Genomic DNA, 21550 nt, shown 5'->3' with positions numbered 1-21550 from the left:
CACTCCCCTAGATGCTGAGACTGAGGTCAGGAAGTGGTGGTATTGTCTGGGATCCCTCAGGGTTTGATTTGAAGCCAGGCCTGTCTGAATCCAGAGTGTTTGTGGGGAGAAGAAGGAAGCTAGCCTTCCCAGAGCTTGCTGGTCATTCTGCTTAGACTGCCCATTGAAGGTAGGAACATTGGGATTAATTCTCATGGCGAAACCCAGACTCAGAAGAGGTAAGGAAGCTGGTCTAGGGTTACCCAGCTGGAACAGAGGCCCCAGCAGTAGAAGCTGGGGGCAGATTCACGTGTGCCTCTCTGTAGGCACACCCTCTGGCTGTTCCTAGAAAGTCTCCCTCGTGTATCCAAAGCCTGGGTCTGGCCCCTGGGCCATGGGGCCATTTCCCATTAACCAGCCCCAAATGTCCCACAGATAATTGGCAAAATAGAAAGATCAGACTTTTTAAAAATGGGAAACCTGGGAAGAGAAGCCTGCATTTCCCAGAGGCCCAGGTACGTACACATTGTTGAGCTTCCTAGAGCTACACAATGTGGAGGTCTGTCCCTAACACTGGGCACAGTGGAAGATCTAGAAGAGGGCATGTACAGCCATCTGTACATGTGCAGGTGCTCCCTCTTTATGTACACATGGGTATGTGTGTAAATACACACCAGGCACCCTCATATATGTGCACACAGTCACATACTGCAGGAAGGTGTGTACACATACCGTATGTACACACGTGGGCGTTCACACACGTGCATATCCTCCTGACACCAACTGGTGTCCAACAGTTCAATTCAATTCAATTCTGACCCTGTCTACCTGCAGTTAGCATCAGTTCCCACAGGTTAAGGACTCAGTCCCTCAAGACTGACCCCACTTCACACACCAGTGACAAGTCTCAGCGGGGGGCACCCGTACTTCTAACTGGCTATAAATTGGGGGTTCCCACAACCCCCTCTTCTGCAGGTTACTGTTCCAGCTCACAGAGCTCAGGAACATACTTGAGTTGTGTTTACTGGTTTATTATAAAGGATACAACTCGGGAACAGCCAAGTGGAAGAGGTGCACAGGCAAGGAAGGGGGCAGTGCGGGGAGCTTCCAGCCGTCTCGGGGTCTGGCACCCTCCCAGCACCTCATCTCGTCAACCTGGAAGCTCTTCAACTCTCATCTCATCATTCAATTCATCTTCAGCCCCCACCTCCCTTCCTGGAGGATGGTGGCAGGGCTGAATGTTCCAACCCTTTCATCACTTTCTGGTGATCAGCCCCATGCTGAGGCTGTCTAGGGGCCCCAGCCTGAGTCGCTACATTAGCATCAACTCAGGTGTGATTGGAAGGGGCTCCTTGTGAATGACAAAAATCACTCCTATCACTTAAGAAATTCCAGGGGTCTTAGGAGCTCTGCCAAGAACCCAGGACAAAGACCAAATGTATTTATCAAACCACATACACCCTCTTGTATGTGCACAGCTGCACTTCCACAGGGGCCCAAGGAATGCTCACAGGTGCTCACTCACAGACTTACACATACACATATCCACCCATGCATGCATGTGTGTGCCCATCCACACTCACACCCACACGTGTGCAGGCTCCCAGGCTGTTCCCCCAGCATCTCCACCTGGGCCCTGAGGTCCCTTCTACTTGGTGCAGCCTCAGCCACAGCAGCCCACAGAGATCTTAGCCCAGAACATGGGGCTCTAAATGTGGGTGGCAAGAAATGGCCCCAGCCATGCTGAAACTGTAGAAATGTGTCTCGGGGATGTGGGGGGCTCTGAGAAGCTCTGGTTCTTTATGTCTCAGTGCAGAAAGAATTCAGCGAGAGACAAAGTGATAGATAAGTGATTTATTAGAATAGGACACTTGTGAGGTTTACAAGTGGGTGGGCAGGAGGGCACTGTGCCCAGAACTTAGTAGGCTACAGTTTTATAATCAAAGGGAGAGTGAGGAGGGGGAGAAGACCACCTGCTTCCTCATCCTTGAGTAGACATCAGGCTTCCATCATCAGCTCTTCCTCCACGTGGGGGTGGGGGGCGGAGTTTTCTTGTCCCTAGTGGTCAAACTGGGACTGTCATGGCGCAATGGAAACGAGCAAAAAGGTGGTAATATATACTAAAACATGGTAAATCAGCTCAGGTTTCAGTATAATGTCACCCTTTCCTTATACTTTTGTTTTTAGTGAGCACAAAGGAGCATGTCCTAGGAATCATTAACTTACCACTGAGCAGGAGGTGGGTTTCATTCCACCATTGTTTTATTGTCTGGGGGCATGTCTCATGCTTCTGTTGCATGGTTTTGTGGTTAAGCAAACCTGCTTTCTTGAGTGATCATTTTCTTATAGAGGTCTCCCATACTTTTTCCTTATGATCCCTTAGTGGGATTAACTAGTCACCTACTTTGTCCCTTTACTCTGTCCTTATCAATGCCAGCTTCCTGGACTTTCAGAATTCACGTTTTTTGGCAGAAGAAAGCACTTTGGGGTCTTAATTGAAAGGCCTAATAGAGCACAGAAGGGTCACAAGGAGGCATAAGAGCAGAGCTCCTTCCAGTGACCTGGACTCAGCTCTGCCCCCAGTTTCCTCATGACCCCAGCAGTCTGGTCGGCCTCTGTTTCCATGCTTGGGCACACTGGCCTGGCTTGGCCTGGCACAGTCCTTTGATGCACTAGGGGTTTACACACAAAATCCCAAGATCAAACAAATGGGAGATCTAACTTTTACATCAAAAAAGTACAGGTAATAGTGTTTGGGAGGAAAAATTTTCCCTTCTTACCTTCTAGGTTCTTTGGCTGGTCTAATAATTAAATTGACATGACACAGATTAACAGGACAGAAAAAAAGTTTAATAGCACGTATACCTCCTACACACATGTGAGAGACCTGGGAAGCCCTCCCCTTAAATACCGTCTTCAGCTGAAGAGAAAAGAAGATGTTGGGGGTGAGGAGTCAGGAGAATTTACCCGGAAAAGCTCAGTAAACGAGGGTAAGGTTGTTATGCAGATTTAAATCTATGCCTTCAGGGAATTCCCTGGCTGTGGACTTGGAGCTTCCACTCTCGGGGGCCTGGGTTCAATCGCTGGGAACTAAGATTCTGCAAGACGTCTGGCATGGCCTAAATCAATCAGTCACTCAATCTGCGCCTTCAGGAGTGATAATAGTTTCTAGAGATAAAGATCATCTCCCTCCTCCTGGTACAGCGATGGAGACCCCCTTACAAATGGAGATTTCCCTTATACTTGTAAATGTCTCTCAAAAAAGGGTAACTTCTACTCATGTTTTCAGAGCTGCTCCCGTGTCTGCAGTGTCTTAAAAATAATCAGCCTAAAATAATCCTTATGCCAAAGAGACATATTTTGGGTGGCAAATTCTGCTCCCCTGCATAGATAAAAAGTCAAAGTGATTTATCTATCTTCGGACCTTATAGGGGAAATGGATAAAGTCAGAAAGATCCTTATATGTGGCAATCCATTTTGCAGCAATAAACGGAAAGGCTGAGATGTCTGAGGACAGACAGTGTAGTCAGTGGTCAGTCATGGTGAGGGTTTTGCCCTTCCAGAGCACCTGTGGACCCGGGTGCGAGAGGCAGAGACACGGCACCCTCCTCCAGAAGGGATCATGTAGGGCGTTCTTGGTCCACTGAAAGAAATGAACAGCCTAAAAGTTGAGACTTATGTTTTATTCAGTGAACAAAACTGAGGACTTAAGCCTAGAAGACAGCCTCTCAGATAACTGAGGGACTGCTCTGCAGAGGTAAGGTAGGTGCCATGTGTGGGCTCATTGAAATCATTCCTTTGATATGCACCTCAGCTCTCTGGGGCCAGTGTCCTGTTCTTTCCCATTCTGAGTCCCCTGAGGGGGCCCCTTTGGGGGTGGCTGCAGTGGCTGATAGCTTGATGGCTGCAACACCCTTTGTTTGCTGATACACCAGGTGGCATTCTTAGTCCACATCTCCCTTCTAGAAAGGAAAATTGAACATTAAGCTTAATGCTGCCTTGGGGGCCAGCAGTACTGTCTCTCCTTTCCCACCACCTGCACCGCCTGCTTTGCCCCCAACACACACACAAGGGAGTGTCTGGTTTTAAAAGCGCTTATTTTGATAGTCAGGGGAAATGCATGACATTTAGAAATCATGAATATGGCAAAATGGTAGGCTGGATTTGTACATGATGAGATGAAGAAGGAAAGTACAGAAAAGTGGTATTTCAAAAAGTATTCCTGTATGTATACCAAGGGGGAAAGGGGGTGGTGGGATGAGTTGGGATATTGGGATTGACATATATACACTATTGATACTATGTATAAAATAGATAACTAATGAGAACCCACTGGTATAGCACAGGGAACTCTACTCAATGCTCTGTGGTGACCTAAATGAGAAGGAAATCCAAAAACAGGTGATATATGTATACATATAGCTTATTCACTTTGCTGTGCAGTATAAACTAACACAATGTTGTAAAGCAACTATACTCCAATTAAAAAAAAAAAAAAAAAGTTCCTGATGGCCAGAAACACATAGCCTTCCACCTACAGGAGCAGGGTTGCCAAACACTGAAAATCTTCCCAAGGAAAGAGAAACCTTGAGAAGAGAGAAGGGGGCCCAGGGGCTGCCCCGTCTCCTATCTGGCATAGGATATATCCCTGACCTACTGCCCTGCAGCAACAAGTCAGGTGCTTGGCTGACCTGTGTTTTCTTTTCTGAAGGCAGTGTGCCCTGGCAGCCCTCCGAGATGTTCGGCGGTTCCTTAGTGAGGAGGGGGGGCATGTGGCGGTGAGTATAACACCCTGGTGGTATCTGGGAGTGACATATGGGAGCCCACATACTTCTGCCCCTTTACTTATCAGGCATCTGGAGGGGAAGGCAGGGTGTATGTGGCCCTAGATACCCCTGGGTGCCAGCCCCTGGGAAGAAGTCTGCAGCTGCTGTGCTGGAAGAAGCCAGAGGCCAGATGTGGGCCAGGAATTTCCCTCTGGGCTTGTGGTTGTGTTTGACCCTGCTGGACTTCCCTCTGAATACTCACATTCTTGGCCACTCCACAAGTTAGAGGTGTCATGTTACCTAAGTCTTCAGCAAATGTGATTTCTCCTGGTATGGAGAGCATCCAGCTCAACATTTGGTGGCTATTCCAGGAATCAGTTGAATGCTGGGTAAGGGAATTCCCCCTCTGTGTTGGCCCCTCCAGTCAGACGGACAGGTGGGACAAGGCTGAGCAAGGGTGTCTGCAGGAAAGGGCCCTACCCCAACCCTATGTAGTCAAACACGGGCTATTTTTTCCTTCCTTTTTCCTTTTGAAGGCATGCATCCTGGAGCTCTGTCCCCCAGCCCCATCTAGATCAGTTGCCCTCTAGGTCTGTCTGTGGCACAGCTGTCACCCTGGGAATTTCCTTCTCTTCCCTCCTGAGTTGAATGCCCTGCTCTTGGATCCCATGTCTTGCTTTTCCTTGCTTTACTGACTTGTTTTGTTGGAGCACATCCTCTAATAGCTTTCTGAGAAAGGTACTTGGGAAGTAAATTTTGTGAGACTTTGCATGTCTAGAAATGTCTTTTCTTTATCCTCACATTTGATGGATGGGTGGAAAGAACGTTTCCTTTAGAATTTTCATGACATTGCTCCATTGTATTATGGCTTCTAGAGTGGCTGTGGGAAAGTCTGATGTCATTCTGATTTGCTGATCCTCCTTAAAAGTTTTTTTTCCCTAGGGAATTCCCCGGCAGTCCAGTTGTTAGGACTCCATGCTCTTTCTGCTGAGGGCCTAGGTTCAATCCCTGGTCAGGGAACTAAGATCCCACAAGCTGCACATTGCGGGCAAAAAGAAGTTAAAAGAAAAGGGCTTCCCTGGTGGCGCAGTGGTTGAGAGTCTGCCTGCCAATGCAGGGGACACGGGTTCGTGCCCCGGTCCGGGGAGATCCCACATGCCGCGGAGCGGCTGGGCCCGTGAGCCATGGCCGCTGAGCCTGCGCGTCCGGAGCCTGTGCTCCGCAATGGGAGAGGCCACAACAGTGAGAGGCCCGCGTACCGCAAAAAAAAAAAAAAAAAAGAAAAGTTTTATTTCCTAGAGGAAACTGGGGGCTTCTCATGCCCCTTCCTCTGGGGAAGCTTTTAGGGGTCTTCAAGGTGATGTGCTTTATGGTGGGTCTTCTCCACAATGCTGGGTCCTTTGGGGGACCCTTTCCATCAGGAAACGCCTCTCCAGCAGCTCAGAGAAATGTCATATATTTTACTTTGTTAAACCACCCCCGCTGCTTTCTCACAACTGAGTCCCCACTCCCATCCCATCTTCTTCTTTTTTTAAAAAAAATGAATTTATTTATTTTTTATTTATTTTTGGCAGCATTGGGTCTTCATTGCTGCACGCAGGCTTTCTCTAGTTGTGGTGAGCGGGGGCTACTCTTCATTTTGGTGCGCATGCTTCTCTTTGTGGTGGCTTCTCTTGTTGTGGAGCACGGGCTCTAAGCTTGCAGGCTTCAGTAGTTGTGGCTCTCAGGGTCTAGAGCGCAGGCTCAGTAGTTGTGGCTCGCAGGGTCTAGAGTGCAGGCTCAGTAGTTGTGGTGCACAGGCTTAGTTGCTCCGCGGCATGTGTGATCTTCCCAGACCAGGGATCGAACCTGTGTCCCCTGCATTGGCAGGCAGATTCTTAACCACTGCACCACCATGGAAGTCCCTCCCTGTCCTCATTTCTTGAAGTTCCTTTTATTCTGTTTGATTTAGTCTTTGTTTTTCATGTTAGAGGTTTTGCTGGAGCATCCAGTGAGCCCTGGTCAAATGCCCTTTGTAAAAAGTTACTCTCTAAAAGCTGCTTGGGTGGGCTGCCCCTGAGTGCTGGGCAGGCCCCAGGGGGGGTCACAGCCTGCCTGGAGGAGGCAAGGAGGGGGCCTGGGGCTCCACTTGCACCACCAGCCAGTCCTCCCGTTTCTTCTGCACACTTGTCCCTTTTTTCAGAGATGCCTGTGTCCTGTTCCTGACTACCGTGGTTCTGCACAAGCAGGTGTGCTCTGGTTGGTGTAGGTTTGTGTTTGGTTTTCTCTGTTTCTCTGAGCCAGTTACCATGTGTCTATCTTAAAAAACTGTGTTGACATTTCCCATCTCCTCTCCTCTCCTGTTCCCATTTTACTGGGGTGACAGGATGGAGTGGAAGTAAACATGGGTTTAGTTCTACAAGTTTAACTAGTTTCACTGGAAGTCTTGTGAGTGAGTGCCTGCTGCCCTGCTTCCAGCTTCCTTGGGGTGCTCCCCAAGGAAGGGGAGGACCAGCCCAGCCATTGCAGGTCTGAAGGAGATTGGCCAGGCGGATGGCCGAACGACAACTGGTCCTGATGAGAAATCCAGTCCCTGTGCTACAGCTGTCGGGTGGCCTCCCACCCTCTCCAGGACCAGAGGCTGAGTTAACCCCATTTTGGTCCTAGGTTTTTGATGCAACAAATACCACCCGAGAACGGAGAGCGACCATCTTTAATTTTGGGGAACAGAATGGCTACAAGGTGAGGCCTCCTTGGCTTACCTCCTTGGTTGGGCTGTGGCACGTTCGGGCCCTCTGGGGCCAATTTCTCGGCCTCCTGAGGCCCACTGGCCTCAGGCAGGTGGGCTCCTGAGTGGATTTGGGATATTGATTTTCTCTCCACCTGGAGTTATCTTTCTGAGGAAGTGGGGGTCTTGGTGGGAGAGTCCTTCATAGGGCGGCACCTGCTTTGGTTCTGTGCCCCTTGACCTGACCCCACCCCCTGAAGAAGGGCCTCTGGGCAGCATGGCCCTCAGTGGGTAGGGAGCTCGGGGAGCCAGGCTCAGGGCCCTAAATGTGTCTCTGGTTCCTTCCCTCCTGCCCACCCTGGTCTTTGCTGCAGACCTTTTTTGTTGAGTCCATCTGTGTGGATCCTGAGGTCATAGCTGCCAACATCGTGGTGAGTGGTGCATCTGACCTTGTGAGAGCAGTAATACAGCCAAGATGGCCTGTGACAGTGAGGTCCATCTCCAGGTTAGGCTGGTGCCTGGGCCGACCTTAACTTGGTCTTCTTGAACATTGTGGGTAGGGGGGAAGGCGGTAGATCTCTGGGTCGGGTGGGAACTGCCCACCCGATCACAGTCCCTCATCCCCCAAAGATGAGGGACTGCGATCACAGGATGTTCAGTAATACTCTCTTAGCACTGGTATGGGAGCTGGGACCAGGGAGCCACTGGGCTCTTCCTAATGGGACCAGTGCCCCTGGGAGGCCAATCCTCCTGCCCAGCCTCCCCCCAACCCAGCATCCTCCTTGGTCTCTGACCTGCTTGGCCTCTGGCCCTGATGTGTCCTTGCTCTGTGCCTGACCCCGGCAGCAAGTGAAACTGGGCAGCCCTGACTATGTCAACCACGATAGCGATGAGGCCACGGAGGATTTCATGAGGCGCATCGAGTGCTATGAGAATTCATATGAGTCGCTGGACGAGGACCTGGACAGGTGAGGCAGGGCAGCACTGTGTCCTTGGCTGCGGTGGGTGGTAGGTGGGGTCCACTCGGCTGCCTCCTGTGGCTCCTCAAGGTGGTGGCTGAGGGACCACCTCCGCGGGCAGAGATGGTCTGTCCTTTTTTGTTTCTTTCCTCGGGGTGGAAATCATGGCCCAGGGGTGACTTGCAGAACCGTAGCTGCTTTATCTGGAGCTCTGTGAGTCACAGTTTTCTGCTATTTCATCAGAAAATCAAGCCTGTTTTCTATTCAGAGGGTCTTCCCACAAGGCTTTTGCAGACAGTACACGCTCTTCTTTCAGTGGGTGGTCTGTATTTTGAGAAGGGGAAGGGGTGCCCAGACCCTGCCTACTAACAGCTAGCAGTAACCAGTGCTTGTGAGCCCCGCCCGCCTCCCTCTGGAACAGGGATCTGTGGGACTGAGTGCTGGGTGGGGACAGCAGCCAGCCACCGGCAAGCTCTTTCCGTAAAGGCTCAGGTGGTAGATATTTTAGGCTTTGGGGGCATACAGTCTCTGTTGCAGCTACTTAACTTTGCCATTTAGTACTAAAGGAACATAGACGATACGTAAGTAAATAAGCATGATTGTGTTCCCATAAAACTGTATTTACAAAACCAGGCTGAGTTTGACTTGCTGGCCATAGTTTGCCAACTCCTATATTATAGCAGAAATGGGGGCAGTGGTTAAGTGAATAACACTTAAGTAATTAAGTTAACGCTTAAGTAATTAAGTTAACTTTAATAACTGAATAAAGTATTACACAGTCCTTATAAATCATGCTGAAGAGACATGGGAAAGTGTATGTTATGTAGCATTAAGTGAAAAGGGTGGAATATGAACTTGTACTTGGGTTGTTTATAATTACGTATGAATATATAGTTACGAACGAAAGAAGTCAAGTGACTGCTGGGGGGATGTTTTCTGGGTTGTTTGAGGGACAGTCCCTGGACTGAGTCCCCTCAGCGAGGCTGGCACTGATCCGGTGCTGCTGCCCCGGCCTCTGTGGTTCTCCTGGTCTCCCCCCAGCATGGCATTGCTCCTTGTGGCTCTGTTCTCCACGCTGCAGGGCTGCACTGGTCCAAAGCAGGGAAAGCGGCGGAGCTGGGCTTATTGGCTGCTGCCACCAGCACCATCCTCCTGTGCTTCTTGTCTCGTCCACCTGCTGCCTGGTGTGGGACATGGCAACCACTCGGCACACACACATGACCCGGGCTGGGTTCTTGGGGGAGGGTTCGCTGGGGGAAGGAAAGGCCAGGCCCATGGATGGCTGACCAGGAAGACTGGAGGGGAAGCGCGTTTGCCAACTACTCCCAGGTCAATCCTGGAAAAACTGTCTCTTGTTCACCTTACAGATAGTACGTTGAGAGCTCATAGGTAGGCAAGAGGGGCCCGGGGGACATAGAGCAGCGATGAAGGTCCCGATGTGGTAGGACTGACCCCTCGCTTTGAATGTCACCTTTTGGGAGCATGATGAGTGTGGAGCACCTCTCACGGGGTTTGTCTGTATGTCATGCGTGTCGTGTTGCTCCCACCTCACCCCCATCACTCGCGTACCAGCTGGCAGACCTGTGTGTTGTGGTCTCAAGCCTGGTGGGGTCAGAGATGCAAGGCTCTGAGGATGGTTCCTGGAGCTGGCAGGGCGTGGCCTCAAGGACCCCGGTCACACTCACAGGCTTCTCTCTACCCTCTCTGGAAAGGGATCTGTCCTACATCAAGATCATGGACGTGGGGCAGAGCTACATCGTGAACCGTGTGGCTGACCACATCCAGAGCCGCATTGTGTATTACCTCATGAACATCCATGTGACGCCCCGCTCCATCTACCTCTGCCGGCACGGGGAAAGCGAACTCAACCTCAAGGGCCGGATTGGCGGGGACCCAGGACTGTCCGCCCGGGGCAGGGAGGTCAGCGTGTGTGTGTGTGTGTGTGTGTGTGTGTGTGTGTGTGTGTGTGTGTTTATTTCTGTGTGCATGTGCGTGTGCTGGTGCTGGACTCCAGCTAACATGCAATCCAGGTGGATGACCTCATTCAGTCTGGAATGTTCCCATTCTATAGGGAAGGTCACCCGGCAGATGCCTGAATCTCTGGCTTGCACGCGAGCTCTCACCAGCTGGTTCCCTTTCCCTGGAGAGGCATGCCATTCTGGGAGTGAGCTGAGTCCCTACAGTGTAGCTGATGCTGTGCCACAGTCCAGGGGAGATACTGAAACCTCAGTGGGAAGGTCATACAGCCTAGGGCACATGGTCGGGGGGTGAGCACTGGCAGGGGACCTGATGAGCCACAGCTGGAACTACACTGAGGATCTCGGAAGAATGCACAGGGACAGCACTTGTGGGTGTGGGTGTCGGTGTCATCGAGAGTTAGTTCGTGTTTTTTACCAAAACTGTTTTCTCTAAGGCTGGGCCCCATGGACCCTTTGAGGGCAGCCCAGGACCTGTGCATCTGAATTTGCTTGTGATGTGTTTCAGTTTGCCAGGAGTCTGGCCCAGTTCATCAGGGATCAGAACATCAAGGACCTAAAGGTTTGGACAAGCCAGATGAAGAGGACAATCCAGACGGCTGAGGCCCTGGGTGTGCCTTATGAGCAGTGGAAAGTTCTCAACGAGATTGATGCGGTAATCACCATCTCTTCCCTCCCCTGCCCAGCTCTGGGCACAGCTGCACTCACCCAGGGTGACAGTGTTGAAGGGGGTCAGGGAGAGCTTTCTCTTTAACATTTCATTATTGTTTAGGGTTCTGATTCATCCCTCCCTCCTTCCCTGCCTCCCTCCTTCCCTTCTTTTGTATATAACTATCTAGGTGTACAAAGTGATGATTTGATGTATGTATGTATTGCGAAATAATTATCACAATAAGTTTAGTTAACATCCATCACCACATAGTTACAAATTTTAGTTTTCTTGTGATGAGAACTTTCAAGACATACTCTCTTAGCAATTTTCAATTTGGTGTTAATTATAATCACCATGCTGTACATTACATCCCCAGGGCTTATTTATCTTATAACTGGAAGTTTATACCTTTTGACCCTCTTCAGCCATTTTGCCTACCAGCTGGCTTGTCATGCTTTTAACTGCCACTTTCAAATCAACAAAACCTCAAAGGGAAAAATGATGCCATATACCAGGTTCACCTCCTTGGGCTTCCCTTCACTTCAGGATCTTGGCCCCTCAGGTCTTCTCTGCCTTGTGGCTCTAGGGTGATAGCAAACAGATTATTTATTTATTTCGGTTTGGCTTTTCTAGTAGCTCTCAGTGGAGTGTTAGTCTAAAACAAGCTAGTCTGCCATTGCCTGATATGGAAGTCTCGAGATCAGATTTGAATCCTACAAAGATCACCCCAACTGATAGAATTGTTTTGTTGGGATGAGGTGGGGGGACAAGCCGGAGAAGGGAGACTAGTTAGAGGTCCTTGCAGTGGCCTGGTGAGGTGATGACATCTGGAACTTGGGTGGCGGCAGTGAAAAAGGAGTAGATGGACTTGAGGGATGTTTCTTCATTTATTTATCACGTATTTATGTGAGGCTACTCTGTGCTAGGAACTGGGCCAGGTGCTGGGGACCAAGATCCTAATGAAAGGATAGAGGCTGTTGATGCCCAACCAGGGATCTAAAAAGGATCTAGGATGGCTCCAGATTTCCAGCCACTGGGAAGGGTTCTGGGGCAAGGAAGGTGATGAGCTCAGCTGAGGGCAGGAACTAATCTATTTTGTTCACCACATCGTAAGTGCTCAGTAAATATGTAGTGAATGAAAGGAAGACGTTCCCGGGAGATGTTCAGGAGCAGATACCCAGGAGCCAATCCGATCTCCAAAGAGAGGTGGGGCTTGGGCATCCCCCCCACAGACATGGTGCTTGAAGCTGTGGAATGGATCAGGTGGCTGAGGGAGGCAAAGTAGGACCCAGGACAGAACCCAGGGGAACCCTGGCATTTAAGGGGCTGTGGAGGAAGCTATGGACAGGTGTCTGGTGAGGTGGAAGGGAAACCAGGCTGATGGGGTCATGGGAGTCAAGGCAGAGAGGAGGAGGCAGTGGTCAGTGGGGTGAGATACCATAGGGAGGGGGAGTGAGGCCAGGCTCCAAACTGACCATTGGGATGTCATAAGACCACTGGGATTCTTGGCATGAGCCTATTGGGTTAGTGCCCGGTGGGAATGGGTGGGGAAGTGAGTGGGGGGCAAGGGACTCAGAGTCAAGGGAGACTTGGTCGTGTGTAAGCTGATGTGGTGAGGGGCTGGTAGAAAGGGAGAGGATGAGAGGACAGGAGGCCCTGAGTGGTGGCGGAGGCCCAGATTCCAGGGTATCAGTAGAGGAGAGGGGTGCAGGTGGCTATAGAGTACTGTGTCTCAGAACTTCATGGAGGTTTCACTCAAGAGTGAAAGGAAGGAGGAGTTTCCAGTGGGCGTTAAGCAAAGGGGAAGAGTTGGCTTGTCTGGAGACCAGGAGTCTTCTGTGCCCCCTTGTCTGTGTTCTGGGGGCGATCCTCCACCCCCAGCAGATGGATGCAGCTGTGGAAAAGGTAGACACTCATTCAGCTCGCGAGCTTGTTCAGTTGTGTCCCTATGGATGAGATGGAATCAAGTTGGACAGAGGAGGTGAGGAGTAGGGAGGAAGATGATGAAGCCGCATGCCATGGAATCCATCCCCGCTGGAAAAGATTGGGGAAGGGAAAGGGGGCGTCCATGGCATTATGAGATGGGAGGGGCCACAGGCACAGCATTCATGTAGGGAGCCAGGCCAGGAAGGCTGACAGTGGGCTGTTAACCAGGGACATCTCCAGAGGGTCCCTTGGGAGCTTGGGCCACCTGGCCTCATGGAGGAAGCCTCTTTGTGAATAAGATCTTGTCCCCCGTCTGGTTATTGCTGGTCCACAGAAAACCTGTGACCATTCTTTTATTTGCTCTAGTACTTTTTCAGTTGATTATCTTAGCTTTATCTCAGGGAGCTGTCATATCTTCTGAAATAAGGATAATCCAGTTGTTACCTCCCCAGTTTAAGTGCCTTGTGTTTCTGTTGTATATTCTTTTTTTTTTTTAGAAAGTCTATTTATTATTTATTAATTATGATTATTTTTTGACTGCATTGGGTCCTTGTTGCTGCACGCGGGCTTTCTCTAGTTGTGGTGAGTGAGCTTTTCATTGCAGTGGCTTCTCTTGTTGTGGAGCATGGGCTCTAAGCGTGTGGGCTCAGTAGTTGTGGCACGCAGGCTCTAGAGCGCAGGCTCAGTAGTTGTGGCGCACAGGCTTAGTTGCTCTGCAGCATGTGGGGTCTTCCCTGACCAGGGCTCGAACCTGTGTCCCCTGCGTTGGCAGGTGGATTCTCAACCACTGCACCACAAGGGAAGCCCTGTACTTTTCTATATGGTTGAAAATCTTCAAAAGAAAAAGTTTGTGTATCTCATTAATTTCAACTTTAATTGTATCATTCAAATTTTGTCTTTTTTTTCTGTTTGATCATCATAAATCAATAGTTGAATGTTAAATACACTCTAATTATAATTTTGTTGATTTTTCTTGCATTTTCAAGAATTTTGCATTATTTTACCTTTTTTTCTTCACATATTTTGATGTTTTATTATAAAGTAAAGTTCATGACTTAGGAATTTGTGGGACATAAAAGGAAACAGATGGCCACTCCAATTAGGTTAATTCAATGAGGATTTATAAAAGGACCTTTTTTCAAAGATAATGGGCAGGATATAGGGACCTCGTAACAAAAGGGACCATTGCTTCCCTTGGGCAGAGGAGAGAGAGGATATAGGAACCTGGGGACAGGGAGCAGTGAGTAAAGGGCAGCCTGGTGGGATGGAACCTTGGGTGAGGGCCTAGACCGCTGAAAGCAACTTCTTCAGGAGGGAGTCAGAATAAACATCTCTACCTCACTCTCCTCCCTCCCTGTGACCTCCTGCCAGTGTTCCCCATGGCCTAGCCCAACAAGACATTAGTAGCCATGGGAGCCTTGTAGATGCATGCACAAAGGTCAACCTCCTGGGGCAGAGAGCAGGTGGAGAAGCAGAAGGATATGGAGGGGCAAATGAGAGGAAACAGCACAGACTTCCTTCTGTTTCAGCATGTAAAAATGCTGTTCCATTGTTGTCTTCTTCTTCTTCTTTTTTTTTTTTTGGCTGCACTGGGTCTTCACTGTGGTGCGCAGGCTCTTCATTTTAGCATGCGGGCTTTTCTCTAGTTTCGGCATGTGGGCTTCTCTAGTTGTGGTGCGCGGGCTCTAAGGGCCACGGGCTCAGTAGTTGTGGTGCGTGGGCTTCTCTCTAGTTGTGGTGCATGGGCTTAGTTGCCCCGTGGCATGTGGGATCTTCGTTCACCAACAAGAGATCAAACCCTTGTCCCCTGCATTGGAAGGCGGATTCTTAACCACTGGACCACCATTGGACCACCTCTGTTGTCTTCTGGGTCACACTGTTTTCTAGCAAGGAGTTTTCTGTCATTCTTATCTTCGTTTTGTATATAATGTATCTTCTTTTCCTCTATTTTCTCTTTATTATTGATTTTAAGCAATTGGATTATGATGTGCTTTGGTATGTTTTACTTTATGTTTATCCTGCTTGGAGTTCATTGAGATTCTTGGATTTCTGGGTTTCTAAATATGAGTTTGAAAAAAAATTTAAGATATCATTTCTTTAAATATATTTTCTGCTACCCTGTCTCCTACCCTGGACTCCAACTTCTTGTATGTTAGACCGTTTGGTATAGTGTATAGAACCTATGGGATAATCCCACAGGTCGCTGAGCTTCTGTTCATTGTTTCTCAGTCTTTTGTTCTTTCCAAGTTTCTGTTTGGCTAGTTTCTATTGCTGTATCTTCAAGCTCACTTATCTTTACTGCTGTTTTTGTTCAACTCATCCAGCATCCAGTGAACTTTATATTTCAGGCGTTATGTTTTTAAGCTCTAGGGGTTCAGTTTTGTTCTTTTTTGTGTCTTCTTCTTTTCTTGTGATGCTCTGCAGTCCAGGAAGTGCCTGCAGTAAGTTGCTGCAGTCGTAGACTCCTTGTGTCCCTTCTGGAGGATCACAACCCTGCTCTGCCTGTTGTCTAGTGTCTACAAACAATTGTTGCATACATTTTGTCTAGTTCTTTTGAATTGTTTATGTTGGGCCGAGAGCAAATCTGGTACCAGTTACTCCACTGTGGCTCAGCCTTCATTTTGGATGTTTCCTGTTTCAATATAAAACACTTTTTGTGTGGATTTATACTTTGACGAATTTGAATATTATCATCCCTGCTTTTCTTTTTCCAATTTTTTTTTTTGTAAAATGCACATAACATAAAATTTATCATCTTAACAACCATTTTTACGTGCACAGTTTAGGGGTATTAAATACGTTCAGAATGTGCAGTCATCATCACCATCCATCTCCAGAACTCTTTTTTTTAATAGTTTTATTTTTGTAACCATGTTAATGTTTATAAATTTATTTACTTTTTAAATATTTATTTAGGTTGCACCGGGTCTTAGTTGCGGCATGTGGGATCTTTGTTGCGGCATGCGCACCCTTAGTTGTTGCATGCAGATTTATTTATTTATTTATTTATTTATTTATTTATTTACTTTATGTTTGGCTGTGTGGGGTCTTAGTTGTGGCACGTGGGATCTTCTTTACTTCATGCATGTGGGATCTAGTTCCCTGACCAGGGATTGAACCTGGGCCCCCTGCATTGGGAGTGTGGAGTCTTACCCACTGGACCATCAGGGAAGTCCCCATCTCCAGAACTCTTTTCGCCTTATAAAATGGAAACTCTATACCCATTAAACAATAACCCCCATTTCTCCTCCCCACCCAGCCTCTGACAACTACCATTTTACTTTCTGTCTCTTTGATTCTGTCTGTATGATTTTTCTGTCTCTAAGTATGTCACATAAGTGGAATCATACAGTATTTGTCTTTTTGTGACTGGTTTATTTCACTTATCATAATGTCCTCAAGGTCCATCCATGTTGTAGCATATGTCAGAATCATATTTTTAAGCTTGAATATGGTTCCATTTATGTATATACCACATTTTGCTTATCCATTCATTTATCTATGGACATTTGGGTTGCTTCCACCTTTTAGCTATTGTGCATCGGGCTGCTATGAACATGGGTATATAAATCTCTCTTTGAAACACTTCTTTCATTTCTTTTTGGTACCTATGTAGTAGTGGAATTGTTGGATCATATGGTAATTCTATTTTTATTTTTTTGAGGAACCGCTATGCTTTTTTCCATAGCAACTGCACCATTATACTTTCCTACCAACAGTGCACGAGTGTTCTGATTTCTCCACATCTGTGCCAACACTTGTTATTTTTCTGTTTTTTGGTTTTTTTTACAGTAGCCATTCTAATGAGTGTGAGGTGGTATCTCACTTTGGTTTTAATTTGTCATCCTTGCTTTTTGTCCATGTTTTTTTTTGTTATGCCTACTCCCTTTTATTTTTAACCTTTTTCTGTCATTTCTTTAGATGAAAGGAACATATCTTTGGTTTATTTTTTGGCCTGAGAGCTTTTTTCATTTAGGAATCTAAACCCATTCATATTTATTATTACAATCGCTATCTTTGTCCTTTTTTTTCCCCAGTACCTTGCAGATTTCTTTTCATCTCATTTTTTTTTTTTCTGTATAAACATCATCTTTTCTGTGATTTGGAAGGCAAGCAGTGTTTTTATTCCAGTAGTCATTACCTTACAGCTTTTCAAAAACATTCTTAAGGAGAATGCTTGTAAATAAAGGAATAACTAAAATATACTTATCAAAATTAGTAACAGGAAAATAATTCTTGATTCTGTTGGGAATTATGAGGATGTGTTATTTCCATTTGTTTCCTTTCTGCCCTTTTTTTTTTTTTTACTGTAATTGGGCAGAGTATAGCATCATGTCTTTTTTTTTTTTTATCTGTTGTAGCTCTTCTTTAGAACTGATGAACTCTTTCAAAAGAGTAAGCAATTTCTGTGACCCGTTTTATAGCTCATTTAACCCATTTTGTGGGCTTTCATCAGCTGTGGCTGGTGGGAGTTACAGGAGGTTTCCAGCCCTGATTTCTTTCTCGTGCAAATAGCAGCTCCCTGACGCAGGTTAGGGGTCTGGTGTCTGCCTTCCAAGGGCATGGATATGGCTGGAGCATTTGGTTTCTCAGAGAAGCCTTGGCAGCCCTGATCTTTTTTTTTTTTGAGGTTAATCCGATTATTTTCCTAGATACACTGGATTCCCTTCTTTTTCTTTAGTTTGGAAACTATTCTAGTATCTATGATCTGTTAGTCATCTTTCCATGTTTATCTTTGTTCTTTCCTCTGTTCTGGTAAACAGCCTTGGGCTAGTCTTCTATTTTAACGTTGTGATTTTTTTCTTAGCCCAATCCACAATTTACTGTCTTATTTTTCCTTTTTTGAAAACAACAGCTTTATCGAGATATGATTCACACATGATACAGTTCACCTGTTTAAATTGTATGATTCAATCGTTTTTAGTATATTCACAGAGTTATGCAACCATCACCACAATCAATTTTAGAACATTTTTGTTGTTCCAAAAAGCAACCCTGTACCCATACCCCCATTTCCTTCCAGTCCTTCCCCCCAGCCCTAGGCTACCACCAATCTGTTTTCTGTCTCTATAGATTGGCCTATTGTGGACATTTCATTCCTCCTGTGGTAGAATGTATCAGTATTTTGTTCCTGTATATTGCCGAATAATATCCCATTGTATGGATATACCACATGTTATTTATCCATTCACCAGTCGATGGGCATTTGGGTAGTTGCCATTTTTTGGCTTTAGGAATGATGTTGCTCTGAATGTACAAGATTTGTGTGGACATGTTTTCATTTCTCTTGGGTAGATAGCCAGGAGTGGAATTGCTAGGTCATATGTTAACTCTACGTTTTTTTGTTTGTTTTTTTATTTTGGCTGTGCTGTGTGACCTGTGGGATCTTAGCTCCCTGACCAGGGATTGAACCCAGGCCCTTGGCAGTGAAAGCACAGAGTCCCAACCACTGGGACACCAGGGAGTCCCCCATGTTAACTCCATTTAAGCTTGTTAGAAACTGCCAGGCTGTTTGTCAAAGTGGCCGCACCATTTTACATTCCCACCATCAGTGTATGAGGGTTCTGATTTCTCTGCATCCTCCTTATCACTTGTCATTATCTGCCTTTTTTTTTTTGCGGTACACGGGCCTCTCACTGTTGTGGCCTCTCCCATTGTGGAGCACAGGCTCCAGACGCGCAGGCTCAGTGGCCATGGCTCACGGGCCCAGCAGCTCCGCGGCATGTGGGATCTTCCCAGACCGGGGCACGAACCCGTGTCCCCTGCATCGGCAGGCGGACTCTCAAACACTGCACCACCAGGGAAGCCCCTATCTGCCTTTTTTGTTATAGCTGCCCACACTAGAACACAGTTCAGCCAAGTTCTCTGCTGCTTTATGATAAAGATTGCCTTTTCTCTCTCTCTTTTTTTTCTGGCCGCGCCACACATCTTGCGTGATCTTAGTTCCCTGACCAAGGATTGAACCTGGGGCCATGGCAGTGAAAGCACGGAGTCCTAACCACTGGACCTCCAGAGGAGTCCCTAAACATTCATATTTCTAGCAACATTCTGTTCATGATAATATACGTATTCTCTAAGGCAACAGAGGCTTGCTCTACTGTCCTTCACTTCCTTCTGAGCCATCACCCTAATCACTTTTTTTTTGGCCACACTGTGGCTTGTGGGATCTTAGTTCCCCGACCAGGGATTGAACCCAGGCTCTCAGCAGTGAAAGCATTTGGTTCTAACCACTGGACCGCCAGGGAATCCCCCAATCTTTTTTTTTTAATTGATTAATTTATTTTTGGCTGCATTGGGTCTTGGTTGCTGCACACAGGCTTTGGGCTACTCTTCATTGTGGTGTGTGGCCTTCTCATTGAGGTGGCTTCTCTTGTGGTGGAGCACGGGCTCTAGGCACACATGGGCTTCAGTAGCTGTGGCACACGGGCTTAGTTGCTCTGTGGCATGTGGAACCTTCCTGGACCAGGGCTTGAACCCGTGTCCCCTGCATTGGCAGGTGGATTCCTAACCACTGTGCCACCAGGAAAGTCCCCCCCAATCACGTTTATTTTATAAATTTATTTATTTATCTTTTGGCTGTGTTGCTGCGCACAGGCTTTCTCCAGTTGCAGAGAGCGGGGGCTGTTCTTCGTTGCAGTGCGTGGGCTTCTCACTGCAGTGGCCTCTCGTATTGCGGAGCACAGGCTCCAGGCGCACAGGCTCAGCATTTGTGGCACGTGGGCTCAGTAGTTGTGGCTCATGGGCTCCAGAGCGCAGGCTCAGTAGTTGTGGCACACAGGCTTAGCTGCTCCACGGCATGTGGGATCCTCCCGGAGAGGGCTCGAACCCGTGTCCCCTGCATTGGCAGGAGGACTCTCAACCCCTGTGCCACCAGGGAAGCCCCTGCCCCCAATCCCTTTTAATGCCCATATTTTTAGCAGGTTCCTGGTGGCTGCCAACATTCCTTGGCTTATAGGTGCATCACTGCAATCCCTGTCTCCCTCATTACATGGGCTTCTTCCCTGTGTGTGTCTCTCTATGTCTTTACATGGCCTTCTTAAAAGGGCATCAGTCATTGGACCTCATCTACTTGATTATATCTGCAAAGACTATTTCCACATAAGGTCACATTCACAGTTCCCAGGGGTTAGGACTTCAGCGTATCTTTTGGGGGGAAGTATTCAACTCACAACAGGTAGTTTGTGTCTTTGTAGGAATTTTCCTATTTCACCTAAGTTGTCTTATTTGTTGGCATATAATTGTGTATAGTATTCCCTTATAATCTTTTTTATTTCTGTAAGCTTTGTAGTGATATCCCCCTTTCATTCCTGGTTTAATAATTTGAGCTTTCCTTTTTCCTGTCAGTCTAGCAAAAGTTTTGTGAATTCTGTTGATCTTTTCAAAGAACCAACTTTTGATTTCGTTGCTTTTTTCTATTTAATGAATTTGTGTTCTAATTTGCATTATTTCCTTACTTCTGCTTGCTTTGGGTTTAATTTGTTCTTCTTCCAGTAACTTTTTTTTTTAAATAAATTTATTTATTTAGTTAGTTTTGGCTGTGTTGGGTCTTTGTTGCTGTGGGTGGACTTTCTCTAGTTGTAGTGAGTAGGGGCTACTCTTTGTTGCAGTGTGTGGGCTTCTCACTGTGGTGGCTTCTCTTGTTGTGGAGTGCAGGCTCTAGGCACGCGGGCTTCAGTAGTTGTGGCACGTGGGCTCAGTAGTTGTGGCATGCAGGCTTAGTTGCTCTGCGGCATGTGGGATCTTCCTGGACCAGAGATCGAACCCTTGTCCCCTACATTGGCAGGCGGATTCTTAACCACTGTGCCACCAGGGAAGTCCCTCCAATATCTTAAGGTAGAAGATTAGATCAGTGATATGAGATCTTTTTTTTTTGATATAGGCATTTATAGGTTTAAATTTTCCTCATCATCGTTCCTTTTTAATAGACAACTTTGCCCCCAAGGCTTTGTCTAGGAAAAAAACCCTGAGGACAAAGGTAGAAACCAGCAGCTTTTTATTTTTTCTTTTCTTTTCTTTTTTATTTTTCAGAATAATTTGTTTATTGTGTGTGTTATGAATTGTAGTGTCACAGTTTGTTCTCCTGACCCCCACTTTATAGTTTCTCACATCTTTGTTTTGAATTTTATTTTATTTATTTATTTATTCATTTATTTTTGCGGTACGCGGGACTCTCACTGTTGTGGCCTCTCCCATTGTGGAGCACAGGCTCCGGACGCGCAGGCTCAGTGGCCATGGCGCGATGGCCCAGCCGCTCCACGGCATGTGGGATCTTCCCGGACCGGGGCACGAACCCATGTCCCCTGCATCGGCAGGCGGACTCTCAACCACTGCGCCACCAGGGAAGCCCTATTTTATTTATTTTTTTATACAGCAGGTCCTTATTAATCATCAGTTTTATACACATCAGTGTATACATGTCAATCCCAATCGCTCAATTCATCACACCACCACCACCACCACCCCGCCGCTTTCCCCCCTTGGTGTCCATACGTTTGTTCTCTACATCTGTGTCTCAATTTCTGCCCTGCAAACCGGTTCATCTGTACCATTTTCTAGGTTCCACATATATGCGTTAATGTACGATA

General features: G+C 47.3%; 1 protein-coding gene across 13 annotated transcripts in view; it reads left to right on the top strand.

Moving 5' to 3' along the window:
- Window positions 1–21550, top strand: part of PFKFB4 (6-phosphofructo-2-kinase/fructose-2,6-biphosphatase 4) — a 40871-nt gene that overhangs the window by 11247 nt on the left and 8074 nt on the right. For 10 of the 13 annotated variants that reach the window (XM_089919255.1, XM_089919253.1, XM_089919252.1 and 7 more), the window contains exons 4-9: window positions 4691–4757; window positions 7392–7466; window positions 7827–7883; window positions 8299–8420; window positions 10124–10331; window positions 10896–11042. In XM_089919255.1, the coding sequence (XP_089775381.1) occupies window positions 4691–4757; window positions 7392–7466; window positions 7827–7883; window positions 8299–8420; window positions 10124–10331; window positions 10896–11042 (676 nt within the window). The remainder of the gene's footprint in view (window positions 1–4690; window positions 4758–7391; window positions 7467–7826; window positions 7884–8298; window positions 8421–10123; window positions 10332–10895; window positions 11043–21550) is intronic. The other 3 variants (XM_089919254.1, XM_089919260.1, XM_089919258.1) reach the window with 3 other exon arrangements.

This window comes from Delphinapterus leucas, chromosome 10 (assembly GCF_059928025.1).
Source record: "Delphinapterus leucas isolate spDelLeu-1000000601 "Yukka" chromosome 10, BTC_Dleu_Yukka2, whole genome shotgun sequence".
NCBI lineage: Eukaryota > Metazoa > Chordata > Mammalia > Artiodactyla > Monodontidae > Delphinapterus > Delphinapterus leucas.
Note: the sequence above shows the minus strand (reverse complement) of the source record. Positions and strands in the feature narration are given on the sequence as shown.